This window comes from Ursus maritimus, unplaced genomic scaffold (genome assembly GCF_017311325.1).
Source record: "Ursus maritimus isolate PB19 unplaced genomic scaffold, ASM1731132v1 scaffold_7, whole genome shotgun sequence".
NCBI lineage: Eukaryota > Metazoa > Chordata > Mammalia > Carnivora > Ursidae > Ursus > Ursus maritimus.
Genome location: NW_024426885.1, coordinates 83,809,952 through 83,831,523, shown reverse-complemented (window position 1 = coordinate 83,831,523; position 21,572 = coordinate 83,809,952). Strand labels below are relative to the sequence as shown.

Here is a 21,572-nt window from a genome sequence, read left to right as displayed (position 1 = left end):
TCCAGATGAGGTCACATTTGGAGGTACCGGGGGTTAGAACTTCAACAGAACTTTTTGGGAGGATACAAGGTCAGCCCATAACATTGCAGGTGCTCAGGATGAAACCCGTACTCCTCAACATGGCAGATGAGGTCATGGCTCCATGACCTCATCTCAGCATCCCTCCTGATGAGCCAGTCATGTGTAGCTGTTTGCTGCTGCTGAAACACCCCACACCTTCTCACCTTCCCGGGGTGCTAACACTGTTCCATCCAGCAAGGAAAATCTCCCCGCTTCCTCACCTACGGAACTCCTCCCCACACCTTCTCACCTTCCAGGGGTGCTAACACTGTTCCATCCAGCAAGGAAAATCTCCCCGCTTCCTCACCTACGGGACTCCTCCCCACACCTTCTCACCTTCCAGGGGTGCTAACACTGTTCCGTCCAGTTGATGGGCCAAGCTTCCCAAGAACCTGGAATGGCACCCATCTAAATCTTTTCACCTCACTTCCAGAATCTTCCATGTAAACTGGCTCCATCATTTCCCGTCCACCCCTGCCCCCTCTAGCGTGCATCTCTGCTTCTACACCCGTCACCCTTCACACGCCCTGAACTTGCTCCTCTGTGCCCACCACCTGCGATCACTGTGCTCCTTCCTCTTGGTCACCGAGTTCTTGGGCATTCTCCACGCCTAGCTCAAATGTCGGCCACTCCAGGAAACCTGCATTTGCTCCAGCCTGTTGGTTCCTTCACGCAGATTTTGGTTGAAGTTTAACACTGAGTCAGAATGTGGGGTTGCAAAGATCATAGTTCCTTTTTTAAAAAAGCTCTGAGTCTGAGGAAATAGGCAAGTACATACTTTAAAAACAGCCTGATAAGTGTTACAGTGCAGGTGTGTTTTCCGTGCTCTGGGGAACAGACTATCTAGAAGAATTTAGTCTCGGGGAAAATTTGACTTTGAGTTCTCCGTGATTAATGATTGATGGAGTTCTCCAGTGGAAGAGGAGTTCGAGGCTTTTAGAAGTTCTGAAACTTCAGTGTTGAGCTCCAAAGAAGCTGCAAGGAAGGGGTTTTAAAATAAAATCTTTGGTTCCACGTTTGTTTCTTTTTCTCCTCTGTCAGAGGAAGACATGTGTGAGACCTACAGGCACTTAGAAGGTGCAGCCTTTTTTCAAGGCCGGAGGAGGTGGACCCAAAGGCCCAGATGGGGAGTAGGAGCCAAGCCGGTTGGGGGACAGGATAGGGGGGCTGGGCACATTCCACTCGTCTGGTGTAAGTCATCAGAGAGTGGCCAACATTGTTCAGTCGGAAGTCAGAGTTTCCAGAAAGAAACACGTGATTGTAAGAGCCTTTGCCGTTTTGCATTCCCTCCCATGGTACTGCCCCCATCCCATGCTGAGGAACTGAGTAGATCTTCGACATCCTTGTGCAGTCAGGAGGCTGGTTGGCTTTTGAATCCTATCCTGGTCACCCCAGGACAGAGCTTTACAAGAGTGAGGACTGCCTCGTCCACAGGCTTGTTGACCCAAAGGAATGCCACAGAAATGAGGACAAGAAATTGGTCTATCCCCATAATTTGTGAAAAGAAATGCTCCTCAATTTTAAACTACAGGAAATGGGGATGGGATAGCACTGCAGAAAAGAGAAGTGTGGTTTAGCGGTCAGAGCTGAGGAAGTTTGGAAGGATTATTGTGTCTCGTATTCCAACATTAACTTCTTGTCAACCTTGATTTCATTTTTATAGGCTGAGGATAAAAACAAGCAATGGGTCAGGCCTGTTGATAAATCCATGGCTAGAAAGTTGCAAGGTTTTAAACTAAAATTATGACTTTCCCCAAACAAAGCCTTCTTTTCACTTTGCTCTTATAACTGAACTGTGACGTTTAAAAATAACTCTCCTCTTTTGTTGGTTTCCACAGTCAGACAAATATCCCATTCAAGATACGGGACTCCCTAAAGGTATGTACACTCAATATAACTACTTGAACTTGTGATTATTTTAATACCTGGAACAAAGCACTAGTCAAAGTCATCTCTCGTTACTTAAAGTTGTTAAACAGAAACATAGTGACAATTTACCTTTTGACTTGTTGATTATCTCAGGCATGGATTTTCTTATTGAAATCTATAAGTCGTTTCATTACAAATTGTACATTAAATCCCTATGGTGTTTTTAAGATGCATAAAGTGAACATAGCCAGGACTCTGCGTTGCAAGTGACAGAAACCTAACTCAAGCTCATTTTAAAAAGGGAGGAGGGACACACTGGCTTAGGGTCTTTGGACGCTGCTGGGTGCAAGCATTTAAAGGATGCTGTCAGGCTCAGTCTCTGTGTCTCTCATGGCTCTGTCTTGATCTGTGTTGGCTCCATTTTGGGGCAGGCTTTCCCTTCACGGCAGGGAAGATGGTCACCGACACCTCCAGCTGTACACGGTGCCCGTCAAGATGGCGCCCCCCTCGTGCCCACAGCACAGTTCTAGGGATGACTGTCATACGGGGAGTTTGGGTCACGTGGCCATGCGTGAATCAGTTGTTGCCCTCAGGACGATGGAGGACACTGGTCAGGTCTGCGCCTTGAGGTTGGCTGGGGGAGGGCATGGAGTGAAGTCCACCCAAACCACAGGAAAGAGGCTTCTGTTACTAGACAGAGGGGCAAATGATGCTTGTCAGTCCCCAAAGCAAAAAGCAAAAAAAAAAACAAAAAAAACAAAAAACCCAAAACCCAAAAAACCTATCTTTTGTAATTCACAGACTAATGTTTTAGCCATGGTACAGACATGGCTAGGCTTAGCCTCTTGTAATTTCTTCTGTGGGGCACTTTGCAAAGCCGTATCTGTTGTGGACGCCGTCTGGTTGCCCTCCTGGAGCATTTACCTTGTGCTTGCTGACAAGCCAGAGAGGAGGGGTGGACGGGGTGGGGGACAATCAGATCTGACCAGCTTCAGAGATGTCGGGGGCCCCCAGCTTCCTGGAGAGGTAGGACTTCCTAGCACCCGCTAATGTGGGTTTTCCTGGCAGTCCTGGTGATAGGGTCACCCGACCGGAGGGTGGGGAGGGAGCTCCCCGCCAGGGTCCACCTGGAGTTAAGTGCAGGGTTCTGCCAAGGCTCCCCTCCCTCCAGTCCTTACTCACCAGACTCTTCGCCTTACACCCAGAAACTACACAACTAGGTTTCATTCATGCCCCTGGGAGTGGCAGTGATGTAGGAAAGAGGGACCGAAGGCCAGGTTTGAGTCCACATCCTGGCTGTACTTGGGGAGGCTTCTGGCAAGTTTGCTTCCCCCTTTCCCCTATTGGTGAATGACTTCTAAGTGTCCTGAGTCCTCCAGTCTGTGATTCGATTCTCTAGTTCGGCCAGAAGGTGGAAGATGCCAGCCAGGTGACCAGGGGCAGAGGGGAGGCAATCTCAGGTGCTGCTCCCTGGACTTCAGTGTGCAGTGAAGAATTACCAGGGGAGGGGAGGGGGCTGTTTAAAATGTAGGTTCTGGGCCCAGCTGCTCTGAAATCACGATGTGGTAGGTCTGGAGCCAGGCCCAGGAACCTGTGTGTAAATGCACACCTGAGGGGCTGGGAGGCAGACCTCAGTTTAACCTAAGAAGCTTCAAGGATTTGGTGTGTCCGCCAGGGAGGCACATAGACAAGAGAACCAAACTGTAGTCAGACCACGTGCTGGACTCTGAGTACCCTCAGAATGGTGGTTCCACATCTCAGGGTCTCAGTTTCCTGTCTCCTGGTGTAGGAAGGACGGTGTTCTCCTCCTCCTCCTCCCAGAACGCTAGTGAGCATCGAGTGAAATGAGTCCAGGACGGTGCCTGACACAGGCGAGCATCAGATGGCAGAGGGAAATCTGGCCAAGGAAGTGTGCGAGATCAGGCTTGAGGATGCTTTCCCAGCCCCATGGCAGAAACAGGACTGCTTGAGACGACCACTGAGCTGCAGGGACTCTGGAAATGCAATGTCATGGTCTGATCTGTCTAAAGATCTTTTTTAACACCCTTGAAAGTGATTTCCTGTTTTGGGGGGGGGGGAAAAAGACTGGTTGCTTAGCAACCTGATACTATAGTAACTGTGTTATTGGTTTCTCCTGGAATTTGAGATTTACAAAACCTTAATTAAACTGATGATGAGTTTATAAGTAACATGACTGTGAAAACCACGTTTATGAGAAATGTGACTAGATCTTCTATCCTTATTCACGGAGAACAGTATAATTAGGCACATGATTTCTTACCTCTAAAGAAATACATCATCTTATACATAACGTCTAAAAGTTTAAAAACTTACTCCAAGGGCGCCTGGGTGGCTCAGTTGGTTGAGCGTCTGACTCTTGGTTTTGGCTCGGGTCATGATCTCACGGTTGTGGGATCGAGCCCCGCATTGGGCTCCCTGCTCAGTGGAGAGAGTCTCTCCCCCTCTGCCCTTCCCCCCAATCACTCACACGCACTCATGTTCTCTCTCTCTCTAAATGAGTAAATGAATAAAATCTTTAAAAAAAACCTTCAACATTTGCATTCAATAATGCCTATGACTTGGGGTGCCTGGGCGGCCCAGTCGGTGAAGCGTCTGCCTTCAGCTCAGGTCATGACCCCAGGGTCCTGGGATCAAGCCCCCACAGCAGGCTCCTTGCTCAGTGGGGAGCCTGCTTCCTTCTCTCCCTCTGCTGCCGTTTCCCCTACTTGTGCTTTCTCTCTCGCTGTCTCTGTCAAATACATAAATAAAATCCTTAAAAATAATAATAATAATATCTATGACTTGATATCTGCTAGTATTTTTTAACACCTACCAATGGGGCCAATATTATCATTAAACATTTATGGTCATTTTTTCATTGTAAATGTTTTTACAGAAAGAAACCCCATGTGAATCAGTGTGGAAACTAACGTGTAGATTTAAAAATAAATGTAATCTAATTAAGTCCGAGCTTGGACTCTGACATTTAAGTGAATTTTAGGGGGTCCTGCTTTATTTAAAGGAGGATTTGCCTGTAATTAACTTGACCGATTTCCATATGGTTAAAAAGTCTTCAAAATTTATTTTCTTAAGCAGATTAGGCATGTTTCACAAAATCTTTGTTACACGTCTGGTATATTCCTGCTGTCTTCATGGGCAGTTTTAAACTCTTCCTCACACGGTCCAGACTAGAGTGGCTCTGAATTATGTGCTTTCACCACAAACCAACAGTGGAAATCTAAGGTAACTCCAGCGATCAGCATGTTTTTGAGACGAAGCACGTTGTTAAACTTGTTTTCTTACCGAGAACCGCCTCCCCTAATTTTAGAGATTTCAGGGGGTTCGTTCTGTCCGGCGTCTTTTCTGAGAGCTGTTCTGTGACGGTCTGTAGGCACCACACTCAGGGCTTATCTGATTACTGTTATTCTATTTGAGTGTAGTTGACACACACGTTACATCAGTTTCAGGTGTAGGACATAGTGCAACACAGTATGGAGGGTCCTTAAAAAAATTAAAAACAGAATTACCATAGGATCCGGTTATACCACGACTGGGTATGTACCCAAAGAAAACGAAAACACTGATTCGAAAACATAGACGCACTCTTATGTTTGCAGCTGCGTTCTTTGCGGTAGCCAAGCTATGGAAGCAGTCCGCGTGTCCGTGGACAGATGAATGGATGAAGAGGATGCGGGGTGTGTGTGTGAGAAGTAGAATGTCACACAACCTTCAGAAAGGATGAGATCGTGCAGTGTGCGACATGAGTGAAGCTTATTTTATGTCAGAGCTCCTGATGTCTTGTAGAACTGCTGGCTCGAGTGCTCTGGAGGGACTGCGACTCTTCACAATTTGAGAGAAAATGTGTTTGGAAAAAAATTCCGATTTTTGAGCCACTCTTCACAGTGAGGGGAAATCATTGCACATAAATACGTCATAAATCAATCAGGATTTTAGCCTCTTTTTCTCTAGGGTTCCTGCTCTTTTATTGTTCAAAATATTTTGTGGAGAATTTTAAGTTAAAGAGACATAGGGGCGCCTGGGTGGCACAGCGGTTGAGCCTCTGCCTTCGGCTCAGGACGTGATCCCGGCGTTATGGGATCAAGCCCCACATCAGGCTCCTCCGCTATGAGCCTGCTTATTCCTCTCCCACTCCCCCTGCTTGTGTTTCCTCTCTTGCTGGCTGTCTCTCTCTCTGTCGAATAAATAAATAAAATCTTAAAAAAAAAAGAGACATAAAGACTAATTCTATTATGAAAGTTGAGGCATTTGAACTCAAGCGTAGATGATATTTGGGGGGACCTTTTAGAGCAATTTTTAACAAGTGTAGAAGTAGTGGTTCAATTTTAAAAAGGAGAAAAATAAACAAATATGAAGGAATTCACTAAAATAATTCAGAAGTAAAAATGTTTGCCCTAAAACTTGGAAGCCCATATGTTGTATTTTGTACAATTTCTCCCCTCATAGACTGACAGCATTTTGTTAATAGGCGTCCTTGTTCTAAGAGGAGACTGACCACCCCTCCTGCCTGCACAATTTGCCGTGTCCTGGTCCTGCTCATTCCATAAGTTCATGGCCTCCCACTCAACCTTGACTGGGACTCTACAGGAAACTCCCAAATCAACCTTTCTCCCCCAAATTATGATTTAAATACAAAGGTGACCAGCCTGCACAATTTTTTTAGAAGATTTGATTTATTTGAAAGACAGCGAGTGAGAATGAGAGCGCGAGCTTGGGGGGGGGCAGAGGGAGAGGGAGAAGCAGACTCCCCGCTCAGTAGGGAGCCTGAGGCAGGATTCGATCCCAGGACCCTGGGATCATGACCTGAGCCAAAAGCACATGCTTAACTGACTGAGCTGCTCAGGCGCCCCCATCCGGCACAATTTTTTTTCCTTTTGTGGAGGGTAGAGAGGAGAGAGAGGAATATGACCACAGGAGTGTTTGGGGTACCACTTCACAAAAGTAACTATGTAAGTTCAAGTTGTCCTCATATTGGGGAAAAAAACATGCTTTCACAAAAATGCTGGGTTGACCATTATGACAGGAGCCCTTCTGAGAATCAGTGTGACGGAAATCACACGTCTGTTACTTTTTGCTGTAATGCATCAGGATTCTGTGGGATGCCTGTTGGATGTCAGGTTTCTGGGGGCCCCACAATTCCAGGTAAGGAAGTCTGGTGTGGGGCCTGGGAATCTGCATTCTTAACCAGCACAGGTGCTTTGGATGCCTGAACGCTGGGCACTGTCTCTTGAGAAGTGTAGGCCCAGGTGAGATCTCTACTGCTCTTGTGTCAAAAGAATAGAATCCTCATGAAGAACCATGCTTTTAGTTGACATTCCTCAGATCATACGATTAAGGGGAATCATGTAGGAGGCCATGAATGTAGCCCCTTGTTTGAACAAATCCAGCAGCCCGGCACTTCATAGGTGAATGAAAACGAATGCAAGAGATGAATCAGCCAATCTCTCGTTCAGTCTCAGCTGTTGGCCCCTGATAAATGATTCTTTATTTAAAGCTCTATAACTCTAAAAGTTCGCATAAACCTTTCTTTCATAACATCCTAGATTTCTGTCAACTGTTTAGAGAGTAGTATTAAAATCTGTAAAGATTCAAATCTGATGGGACCAAAATCAGTTCATCTGTGCCGTCCTCACCACAAGTCGGGGAGCTGCGAAGTTAACACCTAAGTCAAACAACCTAAGAATGGAGGTTTCTTCCCCAAGTGAAGTTTTTGAAAGGTGTTAAACACGGGTCATGCATTGCGGGTTCTTTGACTTTCACTGGCAATCCCCACTTTGACAATAGCGCTGAGGTGGCTTTGCTTTGACTTTAAGAGGCTGAGCTATGACGACAGGTGCAATCCCACTGCCTGCTACCTGCCAGGCTTAGTAAGATGTCAGCTGAACAGAGCAGCACAGTGAATTCTGATGTGGTATTAAGCAGAGGGGAACGTGTTTGGAGTGCCACTTACTCACCTGGCTGCTGAGGGAAGGATCCTGCCCCGGGGTTAGGCGGATGGCCGCACATACCTGCACTGGACGGATGGGATGGACAGCAGTTTATGGGTCACTTATCCTCACGCCCTGGGGCGGGGGGAGCACCGCAAGCCACTCAGGGTCACAGGGGGTTGCCCTCGGGAGCAGCGTGGACAAGCCGGGGCTGCAGGTGGTAAGTGTGGCGAGAGGAAGAGGGCCCCTGGTTCCCCGGGAGGATGTGATTGTTTCATCTGAGTAATTCGGTGGGCTGGCAGGGAACTGAAACTCAGAACTCAGGGGTGAGTGGGGACTGTGGCTTGAGTTTAGCTAGGGGGCCTTATCCACGGAGCAGAGTGTGGACAGCTTGTACCTCGGCCGTTCGAGGCCCTCCTGATTTTACCAGATGTCAAGACAGCACATGACATTGAGTCTTAATCTTAGATCTTATACTCCAGTTGACTCCATGGTGCCTTGACCTCAATTTAAATCTTAGTGACGAGCGAGACTTACAGGGCAGAGACGGTCCCTAAATGGCAAAACAGGCACTTAAGCAGAAGAGAATGGGCCATGTGGTGTGGCATTGGGGTAGTGAGTGCACGGCCCCAGAGGGCATGAATTAAGATAACCCGTGCCTATGACAATTGTCACCCCAGGCAGAGGCTCTGTTTGCACTTTGTAAGTAAAGCAGGAATTCTGTGAGGAGCCCATTATACCTTTCGATGTAATCTGTTGCCCGTAGAGTGGATGGAAGTTCCATTGAATGGCTCCTTTTAGAGCCAGGCATTGTGCATTCTGAGAGGTGAAATGAACATCTTCGTCCCTGTCCAGTAATGTCTCGAACTCCAGGGGTTAGGGAGTAGTCTAGCGAGGCCTTATATTGTGGTCTTATAAGAAGAGACATCTGTTACCTTGATTTATAGTCTGTTCATCTGTGAGGCAAGAGATTCCCAGAGTTCTTTACCCCAGAGTGGACAAGTCTCCCAGGCAATGATTCAAGAGTTCCTAAAAAAAAAAAAAAAAAAAAGTGCTGATGGGACCATTTGTTGGCCAGGGCATCCAGCACTAAGATGACAGCCTGAAGTTTGGCCAATTGTGCTGACCCTTGACTCCCATCTGTTATCAGGAACATCCTGAAAGTGCTGGAAAGCACACTTGTCAATGGGCTCCATCATGTATGATGGTGGTGATCTCGTCTGTAGTGTCTACGAGCTCCCACGGCTATTTGCTCAGTTGATCTGAAGCCCCCCCCCCCGCCCCAGGTAACCCAGGAATCTGAGCAGAGTGATCTCTTCCAGCACCACGGCATCCAGCAAGAGACTGAGGATAGTGGGGGACACCCCCTCCCGTGGGTGGAATATGCCGGAGGGCCTAGGTTTTGCTCCACTGAGTAGCAAGGCCTCAGAAGCCATGTCAAGCTTGTACGGTGCTGCTTCCGTGACCCGAGGCATAGTGGGCAGCAGGGCATGGAGGCTCACAGGTACAGATCAGGGAGAGCCTCTGTTTCCAGAAGGGCCTAGCATGCAGCCAGCAATCGCTGCTCTCATGGTGTAGAGAGAGGAGCAGTTTCTTGCATCAGAAGCCCGTGGACAACTTACGGCTATTACGGTGGTCCAGAGACTTCAGGAGAAGTGGGAGGAGGTGGTTGAAACCCTGACACTGAAGGGGTCTCTGAGAAGGCTCACCGTAGACTTTTGTTGGAGGGAGCCAAATTCATGGTGGACCAATTTGCACGAAACTGTAGCAATGAGAGTAAGTAAATATGTAAGGGGAATACGTTGCCTCCAGAATTCCAAAGGAACTAAAAGATGTTGGACTTGTATTAACTTGTAGGTTCTGAGAAGGTCCATAACTCTTTATCGGCAGTGTCAGAGATGGTTACCAGAAGAGTCTTAGGAGTTTAACCAAGTTGGCCGGGCGGTGCACTGTGTTGGGGGGCAATGTCCCGTTCCCTTTCTGTGAGCTCTTTTATGGATATTTATATGGCTTGGATGATTATGTCAAATGGATGTCCTCAGAGGAGGATGTCATCCATGTAGTGTCATACCCGTGATCCTGGAGAAGGCCGGGTGTAGTTGAGACCTTGCCTGCAAAGACCGTGTGCTAGGACGAGGCTGGTAGGTACCCGTGGGGAGCCCGGTCACCACGTGTGGGAGCCTTTGCAGATCAAGGCTCATGGCAGCGCAGAGGCTGCTGAAGCAGACACTGCACAGAACATATCGGCCAAATCTGTAATGGCCAGACGTTTACTCGTGGCTGATCGGACGGAGCCAGCAGTTTCAGTAGTACCGGGCATCGGTGTGGGGCCACATTAGGGTGCAGTAATGCGCTTCGAGGTGCCGTTCATTTGCTTTCAGGTTTAAGAGGAGGCCAAATTCAGCTGTTAAATGGAGAAGCAGTAGATAATCAGCCTTTCCCTCATCAGGGCTTATATAATAATTTTTGATCTTTGAAGGTCCTGTTTAATTTACATTGGGCCATATTAGTTATTTGAACTAAGAGGTCTATGGGGTCCCATTTTGTCAAGTCATCTAACTGTGAAGATTTAATAATAGTTCATGGAGTCAGAGCAGCTGTGCCCCCGGTGGGACGCTCCAGGGCAAGGGGTGCTGTGACCGTGGGAAACTGAGGCAAAGCAGGAGGTCTCACGGTCAGGGTGAGGCGTGCCAGTCCTCTGTTTTACATGCAGGAGCTCTCCTCAGATTATGGGGGAAACCATGTTGACATTCAGCGGCATCTCCAGGAGTAACTGTAATTCGAGCCCCAGCACTGATTAAGTCCATGAGGGTTTGCCAATTCATGCACTGAAGCAGCTATTAGAGTGGATTCAGAACCTATGTCATCAGGTACGGAGGCATCCAGCACTTTTTTTTTTTTTTAGAGTCTGTGTGCACACGTGCAGTGGGGGGAGGGGCAGAAGGAGAGAGGGAGAATCTCAAGCCAACTCCACGCTCACCGTGGAGCCCGACAGCAGGCTCAATCTCACGACCCTGAGATCACAACCTGAGCTGAAATCAAGAGTCGGATGCTCAACCTACTGAGCCCCCCCGACGCCCCCCCCCATCCAGCACTCTTTCATCTGTGGGCTGTATAAATGATTGTAGTAAATGTTGGATTTGTCAGTGGGTCCACCTGTGGACCTCCGTTTTTAGTTTTATTTTTCCTTTTCTCTCCTCCCCAGTATCCAGGTTTCTGTCCATCTTGCTTTCATTTCCCTTCCCCTTTTCTTTTTGCGTCACTGGATAAATTCTGGGTGCAAGTAGGTGGGGGAATCCTCTACTCTGCTCATATTTCTACATTTCCTCCTCCACAGAGCCTCAAATCAGCACTGTGGGGGTTGGGGCCTGCCGCGGCTGCCCACCATATGGCAGTGGTGGCTCGCACGTGGTTTCGGGACCCCAGGCTTGCGTCAGGCTTGAACTAACCCCTTGCCATGCCGCAGGGGGACCATGGGTTTCCCCTGTAACTGGGGATCAGGATCTTCTTTGCAGCCAGGCACGGGTGGCCCAGTGGCCAGCAGGCAACGGGCTGACACTGCGCTTTGCGACAGCCCTGCCTTTCCTTTGTCTTTTATGCTTTCTCTGCAGATTCCCTTGGAATATTTTTATTTCTACCTGCATAAAGTCTCACATTTTTTCTTTCTTTCTTTCTTTCTTTCTTTCTTTCTTTCTTTCTTTCTTTTATTTGACAGAGAGAGACAGCGAGAGAGGGAACACAAGCAGGGGAAGTGGGAGAGTGAGAAACAGGCTTCCTGCTGAGCAGGGAGCCCAATGCGGGACTCGATCCCAGAACGCTGGGATCATGACCTGAGCCAAAGGCAAATGCTTAATGGCTGAGCCACACAGGCTCCCCTCGTCATTCACTTTCTGATCATTCATGGTGCAGACTTTCTGGGGGGTTTATAGGGACAGGCTGGGGAAGCTGATGGCCCACCTCATAGGGAAGGCCAGTCAATCTGCTTGGGGTCGGGATCCACCTCCAGGAAGGTCCTACTGCTTATGGGTCAGGTGGGGCCCATGAGGCCCGCGATCGCAGGGTCGGTCCTTTGGCATACCGTAAGCAGTTCCCGGGCCACGGGCTGCCATGGATGTAAACCACGTTGCCCTTGGAGGTCAGGAGAGCTTGTGTGCTGGTAGTGAGGGAAGCAACAGCATAGGAGACAGGCAAAGTCAAGGTTTGTACCTGAACAACCAGAGAGCCCTGTCTTACTCTCTCTGGGGTGGTGATCTCATTGGTTTCTGCAAACCTCCCAAAGGGCCATCCCCACACCCATACTGGCCATGTACGATCACAGTGCCTGTGCGCCTGGCCCAAGTACCCACCAGGCTGGACACAGCCCCCCGAGAGCTCCAGCCCAGCCCTTGATAGCTGGGACTTACGTAGTGACCAGCCAGGGCGCTTAGAGCTAGAATCCTCCCAGCTCACCTGCCCAACATCGGTGGAACCCGACAACACATCACAGTGGGGGACAGATGGTGAACAACAGCTTTCACCTTGGGGACGAGGACATTTTAGGTGGGAAGAGAGGACAGACATCAAAGGAAGACAGCAAGCGTACGTCTGCCAGCAACTGGCAGTCCTGTCCCAGGCAGCCCCCGCCAAGCCCCTGCCGCTAGCTCAGTCTGACTGAGTGTCTTCCCTAGTGGTCGGGCCGTGCTGGTCGTGAGGCCAGTTGTCAGACCACCTCCTGTGCACCCCTAACGCTAAGGGAGGATCCTGCCCCGGGGTTAGGCGGACGGCCGCACATACCTGCACTGGACGGATGGGATGGACAGCAGTTTATGGGTCACTATCCTCATGGCCTGGGGGAGGGGAACGCTGCAAGCCACTCAGGGTCACGGGGGTTGCCCTCTGGAGCGGCGTGAACAACCTGGGGCTGCAGGTGGTGAGGGTGGGGGGAGGACGAAGGGCCCCTGGTTCCCTGGGGAGGATGTGATTGGCTTCTCTGAGTAATTCTGTGGGCTGGCAGGGAACTGAACCTTGGTACTCAGGGGTGCGTGGGGACTGTGGCTGGTGACCTCCCAGGCAGCGGGGTGTAGTTCAGGGGGCTTACTCGTGGACGCGGAGAGGGCAGGAGACCTCGCGCCTTCCCGGTTTTACCAGGTGTCCAAGCAGCATGTAATCCTGAGTCCTGATTCTAGGCCTTACATGTCAGAGCGCGCTCTTTATGAAGCCCTGTGTCTTTTTCCCGCAGCTGGGGAAGGTGACACCATCACTCCGAACCGCCCAACAGACTGTGAGGTGCGACATCAGGTAAGACTCGTTTCAGCTCTAGTTTCACCCTCAGCTTCTTCCCTATCCATCTAGAGTTGTTTAGAAATTATCTTCCAGAGCTTTGAAAAGAAAGAAGAGGATTTTTAGGTAATAAAATAAGTCTGGAAATGATCTTTCAACAGCCCAGTGATAGAGCACACGGATACAACTTTTGTTACTCCCCGTTGCATGGGAGCTTTAATCCAGTCTTCAAAAAAAACACTTGTCTGTAGGCTACACACGGACCGTCAGTGTTCGTGCATGAAAGAGCAGAGGCTGCTTGCTTTCAGATGGAGCTGGTATGCTGTGAATGAGAAGCTTTTTTTTTTTAGCCCCAAGCAAAACTGGATAGTCTAATAACATTTTTGACACGTTTTCATAAAACCTTTCCTTTTTTCAGTAACATGTTATTTTTTTTTCCTGTCTTTTGCCAAAAAAGCAAATCCAGGTATTGTTTTCCGATTATAAAAGAATGTTATTTTAAACTTTAGAAAGGACAAAACTGTACCCCCAAAATTGAGAATTGCCTGTCATTCCATTGTTCACCTTTTGAGGTACATTCTTCCAGAAGGTTCATTGGGTCGCCGTGTGCTTCACTGTCCAGCCCGTTGCTTTCCACGCGCTCAAAGCTCATTAGCAGAATTGCACAATACTTCACATCTGCTGAACTATGTTTAGAGTGTCAAGTGTCTCAAAAAGCATGTCTTGCCTCAAGATGGGCTAGTTTGGTCCTGCCCGTTCCTTAACAGCAAAGTAATTCTTCGCGAGACAGATTGAAAGTTCTGTTCAGACTTGCTTGTCAGACATCAGTCTGTCATAAATCATTAATAGTGATACTCTTGGACAGTCAGATCACTTCTGCAAAAAAAGCAAAATTATAGTGTAGTTGATAGCACAGTCGATTTTAAGTTACACAGCTCTCTTGAAAGTAGTCAGTGATGCTGCTTTTACCTTTGGTTTGGGGCTCTTCGGTCACCTGTGAATACCATATTCTTATTTAGTAATCCTTAGCATTTTCCTTGGCATTACAATCTAATGATTGGCTTTGGCACCGACTAAATTTAAACAATTGTACTAAACCCAAAGTATGAAATTTCTCTTCTTGCATTTCTTAATTTGTTTAACAAAGTTTTGTTTCTCGCACGTTTTGTAACACGATACAGACTCACATGAAAACGCAAGAATGCTACAGTGTTTGTTTAGCTCGCTCTTAGGGATTTTCCAAAACCAGTTAAGATTAGGTGCAGAAAATACCTTAGGAGACTGTTCAGAAACTGTTTTAGTGTCATGGGTCTGGCTATATGAAGTGAAGTCTATCCTACGAGATGAAAATAGATCTGTCGACGAATAAAAGGGGAAGAAACCTATTTGAGATCGTTTTCAGTTCTGTTGTACAAGAAATTGTCCTGTTCCTATGTAAGGTGGGACTGTACCTAGCTCCTTCAGTTCATTATTTCTGAATCATCTATAGGATTGGTTCTAACTGCGGGATATCCAGAGGATTCTTTGAAACCAACTTGGCAGTTAGAACAAAGAAAACTCACTAGGGGTGACACGTTTAAAAAAACCAAACCAAACAAAAACACCCCACAGTCCATTTTCCAGAGCTCCGACATTAAAAGCAAGCCGAAAATATGTTCTTCAGAATACGTAACATTTGACGTGTGAGTGCTTTTATCATTTGAAAACTAAAATCTGCCTCTTTGGATGAGGTGGAGGGAGAACATCGCAGCGTCCTGGTGTGCAGAGTCGAATTCGACTTCTCAGACAAGATTTCCTGAAGAATCCTTTACTTTTAGGACCTTAAATCCATACCCCATCTGCTAGAGCCTGTCCTACTTCTACAGTTTATTACAACTGTGACTTGTTTGATCATCTGCTGAGACCAGACCTGGACTGGGTGTTCTTGGACGTAAGGAAAAGCAGGGGGCGGGCAGGGAGGAGAGAAGACCTCTGCAGAGCTTACGGAGTTGCTGGCGAACCAGGGCCCCAACATGAGATTCTAGGTGTGGGGATGGTTCACAGGGCTTAAAAACGTTCATGGAACGTGGGACGGCTGGGTGCTCAGTCGGTTAAGCATCTGACTCTTGATCTCAGCTCAGGTCTTGGTCTCAGGGTTGTGAGTTCAAGCCCCACACCGGGCTTCACCCTGGGCATGGACCCTACTTACAAAAACAAACTCTGTGGAACTCTATGTTCAAGAACACACTTTCCAGAACCTTTAGCGCACAGTAAAGTTTCAGCTACGTGAGCCACATGCGCAAACGTCTGGCCAATGAGACTAAAGCAAAATTGTTCCAGTTTGTAGCCAACAGTCCATGCCAAGAGGAAATAATAAAAATAATATCAGGTTGCTCACTCAGAGCTAGAGGTTATGGGAAGAGTGACATTTTCCTCTATTTATGTGTTTAATTGGTTTTATCAAACTAAAGCTTTTATCTTTTAAGATTTAGAAACCACATGAAAGTACTGGGCTCATTTAGTTGTGACAAAAGAACCGTACTAATGTAAGGTGTTAGTAGTGAAGGGAATGGGGTGTAGGGTATAGAGGACTCTCTATACCATCTTCTTGAGTTATCTGTAATTCTCAAACTACTCTAAAAATATTTTATTTTAAGATTTAATTATTTTAGAGAGAATGTGCAAGTGGGGGGAGGGGCAGAGGGAGAGGGAGAGAGACTCTCAAGCCGACTCCGTGCTGAGCTTGGAGCCCAACATGGGGCTCAATCCCACGACCCCAAGATCACAACCTGACCTGAAACCAAGAGTTGGCTGCTTATCTGACTGAGCCACCCCCTAAAGTAAAAATGTATTTTAAAAACCACACTAAGGGGGACGCCTGGGTGGCCCAGTTGTTAAGGGTCTGCCTTTGGCTCAGGGCGTGATCCCGAGGTCCTGGGATCGAGACCCGCATCGGGCTCCTCTGCTAGGAGCCTGCTTCTTCCTCTCCCACTCCCCCTGCTTGTCTTCCCTCTCTCGCTCTGTCAAATAAAGAAATAAAATCTTAAAAACAAAACAACACTAAGGGACGCCTGGGTGGCTCAGTCAGTGAAGCATCTGCCTTTGGCTCAGGTCATGATCCCAGGGTCCTGCGATTGAGTCCCACGTCAGGCTCCTTGCTCAGCAGGGAGCCGCCTCCTTCCTCTGCCCCTTCCCCTGCTTGTGCTCTCTCTCTCTCTCTCTCTCTCTCTCTGACAAATAAATAAGTAAAATCTTTTTTAAAAATTTAACAATAAATAAGTACCAAACGAAGTAAAATTTAGAATCTAGGAAAATGAAAAACTTCATTCACAATTTCACTACTCTAATATAACCATTTTTTACCATTTGGATGTATTCCCTCATACATTTTTTTCATATGAATAATTATAACAACTGTAAATATATCTTGCTTTTGTTGTGTAATGTCATCTCACAAACGTTATCCAGTTTGCGACATGGCTGTGCTGTCAGTTTGAATGGCTGCGTGGTGTTACCGTCTCTGACATGGAAGTGATTCTGGGATGCGTGTCCAATGGCAGGACCGGCAATGGTACCCGTCAAGGTCTGAGGAGAGAGTCACTGACAAAGACTTTGCCTGGAGCTGAAGTATTAGGAGATCCTGGATGATAAGGCTGAGGGATAAGTTGGAGCCAGACACGGGTGGATGGAAGGTATTGGGCTTCGTGAGTGATGGCCCCATGACCATATTCAGGAGCCCAGGGGGACTGCAGAGAAGATGAGGGTAAATTTTAAGCCTGTACCTGGAAACTGTTCCTACCAAAAATATAAATAGAGAATTCAGGAAGAAGATAGGATTCACGTATTGCTGGGATTAAGTTCTGTTTGTCTGTGGGCTGTGAAACAGGAGATGAAGGTTTGTAGAGGTTGGGGTGTGTGAGATTTGCGGCAATGCCCAGTAAGTGCTAGAAAATGCAGCTCTAGGGCCTGGTTTAAGAGTCTCACGTTAGAGGGGCGCCTGGATAGCGCAGTCGTTAAGCATCTGCCTTCCGCTCAGGGCGTGATCCCGGCGTTCCAAGATCGAGTCCCACATCGGGCTCCTCCGCTGGGAGCCTGCTTCTTCCTCTCCCACTCCCCCTGCTTGTGTTCCCTCTCTCGCTGGCTGTCTCTCTCTATCAAATAAATAAATAAAATCTTTAAAAAAATTTTAAAAAAATTAAAAAAAAGAGTCTCACGTTAGGAGGTTACAGCTGAAGCCTCAGGAGTGGACAAGACTGCCAAGGAGGGAGTCCTTGTAGAAAAACAAAGAAAGGAGCCAAGGGTGGAATCTTGAGGAACACCTCATTTTGAGGCCAGAGGAAGAAAAGGAGCTCAGAAGCAGAAATTGGTCCTCAGGACAAAAATATAATTGCAGGGTTTAAAGAATCAGTGGGTGATAAGAAAGTTCATGCAGTCCTGGCAGATTCCTTAAGGGAACAAGGGGAAAAAAATTCTTGTTTGAGGGTGTTAGAAAATACAGGAACAATGCTGGTTCTTTTCAGGATGGAAAACAGTGGATTTTGAAGGATAAGGTATTACCAGGAGTGAAGATACCCAAAACAGGAGAAGGAGAAGTATAATAATTAGTGGGGTTTATTTTCCTTCCAGGGTTAATGTTCCTAGCAAATACTGATTTATAATGTGCTTAAAGATGTTCTGTGGAGGGGCGCCTGTGTGACCCAATCAGTTAAGTGCCTGACTCTTGATCTCAGCTCAGGTCTTGATCTCAGCATTGTGAGTTTGAGCCCCGCGTCGGGCTCCGCGCTGGGTGTGGAGCCTACTTAAAAAAAAAAAGTGTTCTGGGGCGCCTGGGTGGCACAGTCGTTAAGCGTCTGCCTTCGGCTCAAGGCGTGATCCCAGCTTTCTGGGATCGAGCCCCACATCAGGCTCATCTGCTAGGAGCTTGCTTCTTCCTCTCCCACTCCCCCTGCTTGTGTTCCCTCTCTCGCTGGCTGTCTCTGCCAAATAAATAAATAAAATCTTAAAAAAAAAAAAAAGTGTTCTGTAGGGAACACCCAGCATATTGGTTTCCTCCAAGGAATGTAGAGTCTGGCAGAGAAGATATACGCACACATATTTTAGATAAATAATCTTATCCTAGGCACATATCGATGAGTTAGCATTTGAGAAGTAAGAATCTCTGGGCACTTGGGCGGCTCAGGTCATGATCCCAGGGTCCTGGGATCAAGTCCCACATTGGGCACCCAGCTCAGTTGAGGAGTCTTCTTCTCCCTCTGACCCTCTCCCTTCTTGTGTTCTGTCTCTCTCACGCTCTCTCAAATAAATAAATAAAATCTTCAAAAATAAAAGTAAGAATCTCAACTTTTTCAGAGACAGGACAAAAAGAAGGCTGGTTAGGTAAAGATGCACGCATTCTTTTTAGACGTGAAGACCCTGGACGCTGAGATAGTTGATGTCAGATTTGAGTAACGCCTTGAGTGGCGACCCTTGAGTGGGGCAGGAGGGGATTGCAACAGGCTAGATGACGCTGCCTCCATCCATCCATCACATCTTCAATACCGCACTCTCTTAGGTGCCGGGGATATAGTGGTGACCGCTTAGAGCTACAGTCATAGTAGCGTTTGACATCTCCAGCCTGGAAAGCTGAGTAGGAATGTTTCTGGATGCTCCAAGAGCAGAGGCTCCGTAGGCAGGTAAGCTGAGAAGCTCTCCCTTAGATTCTTGGAGAATCTCAGTGCATCTCCGTAAGAGAAAGCAGAGCGCGGAGACAGCTGGTTGAGTTCATTTGGCAGGTAAGCCAACTTCTCTGAACAGGGAAGCCTTGTTTCTCCCACCACCTGGGCTTGGCTGTCAACCTGGGCATCCAGCGGGGTCAACAGCTCCACTTTGGAAAGCGCTGCTCTGGGCAAAGTCGTCTTGATCTTGCAGACCTGGGGAGCTTCCTGAAAGAGTGTCCGTGTAGAATGATGGCGTAAGAACAGAGTTTTAGACAAGTCATCCTGGCAGTGGCTCGTCGAGGGGAGGGCGGGGGAGAAACACGGAGGCTGTGGTGCTCACCCAGGAATGGGGTCCCCAGGGCTTGAGTGAAGATGTGCAGGGGAGAATGAGAAGGGGAGGGTGCCTTTCCTAGCATCCGTGCTGGTGTCTAGGGCTGCTCTTGCCAAGCTCTGCAAGCAGGGTGTCACTGCCCCGGAGTCTGTAAGTCCAAGATGGATCCTTCTGAGGGTTCTGGGGGCAGGCTCTGTCCCCGGCCTCTACCCTTGCTTGTCAATGGCCATCTCCTCCCTGTGTCTTCCTGCCGTCTTTGCTCTGTGCGTGGCTCTCTGTACAAATGTGCCCTTTTCACAAGGACGCCGGTAATACTGGTTTAGGGCCAACCTGCATGACCTCATTGGAACTTGATACCTCTGTAAAGAACCTGTCTCCAAATACAGCCACGTTCTGAGGTGCTGGAGGCCAGGACCCCAATGTGTCTCTTTGGGGGAGTACATAATTCAACTCATAGGAACATTTGCAAACAGAATGAAACAAGAACCAAACGTCAACATGTTTGGAAGGAAGTGAAAGGGCTTGACGTCCATCAGGGCTTGGGACAGAAGAGAAGGGAACCTGGTGACTGCTGGTGACTGGGCGCGTGGGGGGGGTCACTGTCAAAAATAGGAAAACAGCGAATCTGGGCAGTGGGGGGGAAATGAATTGGTCTTTTTGAAGCTCTTAAAATGTCATCCAGACATCAGAGATGCTTTACGGGCGTGCAACTAGTAAGTAAGACTGACAAGGAGCCGACGGTACAGGATCGATTGTTTCTACTGGTACTAGTGCTTGGAGGGAAATGAAGCAGGGGAGGAGGATTGGGGAGCCCCAGGACTGGCCGGGAGCCCCAGGACTGGCCGGGAGTCCCAGGACTGGCCGGGAGTTGCCATTTGTAATCGGGACTCAGAATGAAGCTTGCCTTGCTCCGGGTACCAGAGCAAGTGACGCGTTTGGGGAACATGGGAAAAAAAGCAATCAAGGCAGAAGACAAGCAAAGTCATCAGAAATCAAGAGCCGGGCCAGCTCAGGTACAGGCAGCCCCCCCCGCCATCCACCCAGCCGCNCGTGTGGCCGTGTGGCTTGCAGGGACCCCCAAGGCCAGGTTTCTCCCTCCAGAAACCCACAGGGCAGCTGAGCTGGCAGGACACGCAAGGGAGCGAACACAGCTCGAGGCATTGACTTTGGGGTTCAGCCAGGCTCCTGCCCCTTGAGACCAGGACTGTGTCCTGCACTGGGTTGGTCCTGTTATCTGGGAGGAAGAGGGGTGCGGAGGCCTTAGTGAAACCACCCTGCTGGCCATCGTTGAGAAGAGGCAGGCGGGGTAGAGACAAGGGAGTGGGGCAGGTTGTCGGAGCTCGGAGCTTCCAGAACAGGAAGAGAGAGGGCAGAACCTTTCCAACCCAGGCGTCGATTCTAAAAGCCCCGTAGGTGGGTCTGATGCACCCCACTTCCTCTCCTGCAGACCAAATCACTGAATAGGGGGGTAGCACCTGGCCATGGGTTCAATCGCCTGTTCCACAGCAAGGCTGAGGAATGAGTAATTTGAGTTCACGTTAACATGGACGTGCAGCTATGGTTATTGTGAGATTTGTCAAGTGTGCCTCTTACCCCTCATCTGCCATATCCCCTCAGCACCTGCCCTTCTTGACCATCTCTGGATAATCTGTGAGCCTGGCTTTGCACAGAGAAGGGGCAGGGGTCCTTCGTGTGTCAGGTGGCTGCTGTGCGATCTGACGCCGTAGGCAGGAAGGAGAGTCCTTAAGGACAAATTTACAAAACATGGAAAACACCTATTAGTGGCCCAGAGAAAACAGATTTAAGTTTTTGCCCACCTGTGATCTGCTTAGCCCAGTGGATCTGAACCCTAACCGCACATAGGAATCACTTGGAGAACTTTTATGATACGCCAGTGCCTGGGTCCCATCCCGCAGAGATTCTAACTGAAATGGTTTGGGGTAAGCTCCCATTGCTGACAGTTCTTAATGCCCTGGGAACTTCACTGCACAGCAGAGTGAAGAAGGGTGGGGTAGACCACACATCCAGGGGGTGACGGGTGCAGACACGCCCACGGCCTTAACTCGTCATTCCCCACACATGCGGGCTGCTCCCACCTGCTACCAGGTATGGCCCTGTGTGGTGCCCATCTCCAAATGTCCCCTTTTTATAGGGAAGCCCGTCCTCTTGGGTTAGGGTCCTCCTTAATGACCTCTCTGTGACTTGATTACCTCTGTAAAGACCGTATTTCCAAATACAGTCACATGCTGAGGTCAGGACTCTGACATATGAATTTGGAGTGGGGGTGGGGGAGGCACAATTCAACCTAAAACAGCATTCAGTGATTTGGTGTTGATTATATGACAGCATTTATCTTGGAATCTAATACTTGGTAGGCATTTAATAAGTGGAATGGATGGAGGAACACCTGTCTTCTAGCATCCGGGGTGTTGC

General features: G+C 48.4%; 1 protein-coding gene across 3 annotated transcripts in view; it reads left to right on the top strand.

The window, feature by feature from the left end:
* Positions 1-21,572, top strand: part of EDARADD (EDAR associated death domain) — a 60,352-nt gene that overhangs the window by 11,426 nt on the left and 27,354 nt on the right. For 2 of the 3 annotated variants that reach the window (XM_040623805.1, XM_040623804.1), the window contains 2 exons: positions 1,899-1,938; positions 13,093-13,151. In XM_040623805.1, the coding sequence (XP_040479739.1) occupies positions 1,899-1,938; positions 13,093-13,151 (99 nt within the window). The remainder of the gene's footprint in view (positions 1-1,898; positions 1,939-13,092; positions 13,152-21,572) is intronic. The other variant, XM_040623806.1, reaches the window with a different exon arrangement.